The 4,583-nt window shown below is 43.6% G+C and overlaps 1 protein-coding gene across 1 annotated transcript; it reads right to left on the bottom strand.

Moving 5' to 3' along the window:
* Nucleotides 1-579: 579 nt before the first annotated feature.
* Nucleotides 580-3,529, bottom strand: LOC109808463 (Zinc finger (C3HC4-type RING finger) family protein). Its single transcript, XM_083077156.1, has 2 exons — nt 2,898-3,529; nt 580-2,830 (listed from the first exon to the last, which is right to left on the bottom strand). The coding sequence occupies exons 1-2, from the start codon at nt 3,225-3,227 to the stop codon at nt 956-958; spliced, it is 2,205 nt and encodes a 734-aa protein (XP_082933282.1). The 5' UTR covers nt 3,228-3,529; the 3' UTR covers nt 580-955.
* Between the last annotated feature and the right edge of the window lie 1,054 nt (nt 3,530-4,583).

Here is a 4,583-nt window from a genome sequence, read left to right as displayed (position 1 = left end):
ATTGATCTTTGGATACTCTGCCTTTTTAAACACTTAATTAATACTTATCATTTCTTCTTCCTCTTCCTATTAAGTGTTCAAACATCACTTTTTTGATAAATATATTGTCAAGTATAAGAGCAAGATACGTAGCCAAAACATGCATAAATTTTCCGTCTCACGTACGAGGATTAGGTTTGCCTCTTGTAACTAGGATATGATAGTGTTTGCTTGGGAAATCTCATTTCCCACGAATGAGGAGCTATTTCCCCCCTCCTTTCACCATCTTGAAAGGCACAGTATTTTTAATTTTTCACGAAGCACAGTATTAGGCTTATGATTGATTGCATCTAACTTTGGGCCCCTTGAAATGTTATTTCTGAATTGGCGAGGTAAGGTAGTCGGATAAAAGATGAAAAACTGAAAAAGCATGTCATGTTGCGATGGAATGTAATCATTTGTTCATGATTAAGTTCTGTCTTGTGCCATGTTTTTCATTCAAAAGATCATTTTAGCCCCGTTCGTGGTCCGGTACATAATTATTAGCCGCACAAAGGCAGTAGATTAAAACGAGAATATCGACTTGGGAAAAGCGAAGCATAAAGAGAAAAAGAGAGGCTTTATAAATTACTACTAGAATGGCATGTACAAGTTTGTAGGGTTTGATATGATGAAGATGGAGCAGTCCAAGTGGAGTGTTCTGGGCTCTGATCTTGAAAAGCAAATGATTAAAATTGAAAAACAAGAGCGTATGTAAAAGGCACAAGACAAAAAGACATGATCGAGGAAGGGACCAACGAAATTAGGGTGGGGCATACCCCATTCTATAACTCCTTTCTCTGTAGTCATCTTCCAATGCAGAAAGGGCCGCGCCGTCTGCTACCACCTTGTCCCCATTCCCTTCCTCTATCATGCCCCATCCCCATTTGTTTTCTTCTCTCTCTCACTATTACATCTCTACATTTTATAATAATAATTAAAACCTAGCGTTTTCGAAGCCGTGCAAGTCGCTGACTCTATTCAAAGACTTCTTCATCATTGCCATCTTAGCCAGCTTCTCGGCGGCTCTCCAAGCCGACGTCGGCGTAAGCGGCTCGCCATTCTCATCCACCAGCGTCACCTCTCTTCTCCGCTGCTCATGCTGTCTCCGCCAATGAAGCTCTGCCAGCTCAGCCTCCAGGCCGCGAATGTATTCCTCAGCCGAAGCAGAACTATTCTGCATGAGAAGCGCACGCGCCGAGGCAAGCAAATGATGAGCGCTGCTGAAGTCAGCGTTATGATCCACGAGCCTCCTAGACTCGGCGATGGCTCGGCTTGTTATGAACAGATTCCTGAGCCTCTGAATTCTAGTACCGGAACAACGCACGCTCTGCGGCGGCGGCACCACAAGTCCCTGTTCCCTACCGTATACAATCTCCTGACTGGCAGGGTCCTTATACAGGCACCGTACCGTCATCACGTGATGGCTTCCACTCCCACTTCCCGACGCCGGAACTCTCACTCTCAACTCCACTAGGAGCTCCCTCTCTTCCTCCGCGTACAAATCGCCAAGACGCACGGCGCCTGAACTCATCAGCGTGGGCCTTCCACTGCACGAGTAAATCGCGCTCATCTCCACCGTCTCAGACTCCAACCCCACCTGAATCCTCAAATCCTGCACCACCACGCTCAAAACCCCACCTACACACTTGGCAAATGCATCCTCATCCCCCCCCGCTTCCTCACTGTAACCGCTTTTCGCCCCCAACCCAAACGCGTGAACCGGAATCTCGATATGCGCGAACCGGGTTGAGGACACGTGGCTCCACGCCTTCCGTTGATTATTATTATTATTACCTCTCTGATTTTGAACCCTCTCTTCCTGGCCGTCGGATAACAGCATAACGCTGGCCACCGGGTTTCTCTCTCTACGATCCTCCAACACTCTGGTGGCTTTCCTCAGCGCGTCCCCTACGCTGGAGCCTTGACCGATGACGAGCCGGTCGACGATGCGCCGAGCCACGCGCTGCCCTTGAGCCGTCATTCTTCGCAACGGTAAGAGGCGTTTCGAGCTGGCGGAGAAAGCCACTATGGAGAGCCTGTCAGCGGGGCCAAGCGATGAGATAACCAAACGCATCGCGCGCTTTAGCATATGGAGCTTCGCGCCGCTCATGCTTCCTCCCACGTCCAGAACGGTCACCAGATCTATCGGCGCGCGCTGCGACGGAGCCCCGCTGTTTCTATTTGGAGGCGGCGGCGGTGGAGCCTTCACTTTTAAGACCAGAGCGTAGGTCTCGTGAGTTCGGGAGGCTGATATGATTGCGCACTCTGGCATGAGTTTCACCTGGACCGTTCTGGAGTCACCGTCGCTGCTTTGGAAGGAATCGGAGTAGGACTTTGATGAGGATGAGTTCTTGGGATGGACGAAGAAGCCTTGAAACTCGCCGGCGTCTTCGTCGTCGTCGTCGTCGTCTTCGGCATTCTCGTCGGCTTCGGGAATGGGAATAATCCGGGCGGCGGAGGCGGGAGAGAGGAGAGGCTCGTCGTCGTGGTAGGACCTGAGCGAATCGGAGTGCTTGGGTGGCTCCACGTGGGTGTTGGTGGAGGAGTTTTCTGATGGCTTTTTGTCGCTTGCATTGAGGGTTCTCTGAGCGACGTCGTTTTGCGTGGCGGATTGTGGCGCGAGGTTCTTGTGAGGCGCGAGTAGAGGCACGTCTTTCCACGTGGCGTTGCACACGGGACACACGAGGCTACCGTGTTTGCGTACATGCGCTGCGATACACGGGAAATGAAACGCGTGACCGCATTCCGCAGTGTAAATCGCCGTACCCTGTCCCGTCTTCACGCTGCTCAAGCAAATTCCACAGCTACTCTGCTCAACCAAAACATAATTAATTAATAATTGATATTTGATAATAATCTACACATCGGAAACTTACCCTGAATTTGAAGCTGTTCTTGAAGAGGGAGAGCTTGAGAGGGGAGCGCGGAGAAGTTGGATTTGAAACCGAGTGTGTTTTGGGGGACTTGGCTGCTCTAGGGGTGGTTTTGCTTTGAACTCTGGGGCTTTCGTTTACTGTTTGAGAAGCAGTTTCCACGGTGGTCGTGCAACGCAAGCGTGGAGTGGAGGGGTTGCTACCTCCGGAGAGAAAGCCCAATCGGGCGCAGCTTCTTGGGCTGGGGCTTGGGCTTGGGCTTCCGGGCTGCTTATCTGATATGGTAGAGGCAGGGTCGCGGGTGCAGAAAGCTCTTCTCCAACCAGTGCCCATGTTTACAACAAGAGTGAGAGAGGAATACAGCCTATCTTATTATGCTTTGTTTGTTGGAAGAGGATAACGGAAAAACAAGTTTTGTTTGTTTTGATCGATCACAGGGAGAGGGCTAGAGGGAATAATAAAGCTAAAGCGATTGAATCGGATAAAAATGAGATGCAGGGTTCTTTCATTTATATTGAGAAACGCAAAAGATCTCTGCAATTAAACGCCTTGAGAGAGATCTGACGCTATTTTTCTCTCTCTGCCTGTCTCTATATGTGTTATTTGTACAAAAAGGAAAGCCTTTCTTCGTCTGCATATTTATATATGTCCTCGTGATTTACTACTCACGCCAATTACTACTCCTAATCTTCCAGTAATAATTAAACAAATCAAGCCTAAATCAAACATTTACTTCACATTTCACCACGTTAACTGCCACCTCCTACTTGCCGCTTTTTCTAACATTCTCACTAATCATTAATCATCCGCCTCATTCATTAAATTATTTCTCTATTTTTAGCACAATTATTTAATAACTCAACAATTTTATATTACTCCTCATGTCAATAATTAATTCCTTAATATCAACCAAAATTATTAACAAGTTAATTCAATGAATGCTATTCTTTGACTTCCGTTTAAGTGGTGGTTACATCTAGTAAAACTATATTTAATTCAAGGAATAGTTTTCTCAACATGATTCGTATAGTTAATTGATCCACAAATCCATCTATTTCTATGAGAAATTAGTAGGTCTTTCATTAATAAATTTCACATGAAAGAAATTATAAAAAAAAAGAGAGTAATATATTTGATTTCTTTTAATAAGATTTAAGTCAAAACTGTTTTTTCTGCATTAAAAAAAAGTCAAAAGTGCTGTTGTTTTTTTTATTATAAAACCTAAACTAAAATGTGTTTTGTATTAAAATTGTTTACAATGATTATTTTTAATTAAATTTATTTCTCTTGATTAAATAAATAGTCATAGTGAATTCTGGATCCAACTTTTATTAAATGTCACGTGTTATTATTATTATTTTTTTTATCAAAAGTTGTTTATTTTAATGTTATCAATTAAATTACTCAATTTTTTCAATCATGAATAGGATTCTTATAAAAAAAATTCAATAGGGAGTAGCAATGAATGCTCTTAACTGAGTTTATTTTTCTTTATAATTAGGAAAACAAAACAAATATTTTTTATATGTCGTTTATAAATTTCAAAATATAATCAATTAGCTAGGTAGAAAAGTAGTACTTATTAGCACCTTATATAAAGGATTATATGAAACTACTTTTCTAAAAAAATAATTTAATAAAAATGTTAACTTCAGAAGATAAAAAATTTTAATACCTAACTATATAAGT

The sequence above is a fragment of the Cajanus cajan genome, chromosome 6, assembly GCF_000230855.2.
Source record: "Cajanus cajan strain Asha chromosome 6, NIPB_CcT2T_4, whole genome shotgun sequence".
Lineage (NCBI taxonomy): Eukaryota > Viridiplantae > Streptophyta > Magnoliopsida > Fabales > Fabaceae > Cajanus > Cajanus cajan.
Note: the sequence above shows the minus strand (reverse complement) of the source record. Positions and strands in the feature narration are given on the sequence as shown.

Bases quoted from the DNA above. Each gene is read 5' to 3' on its own strand.
- LOC109808463 (XM_083077156.1), bottom strand. From the start codon at position 3,227: ATGGGCACTGGTTGGAGAAGAGCTTTCTGCACCCGCGACCCTGCCTCT. The intron at 2,831-2,897 runs GTAAGTTTCCGA...TTGGTTGAGCAG, and splicing joins AGAACAGCTTCAAATTCAGG to AGTAGCTGTGGAATTTGCTT.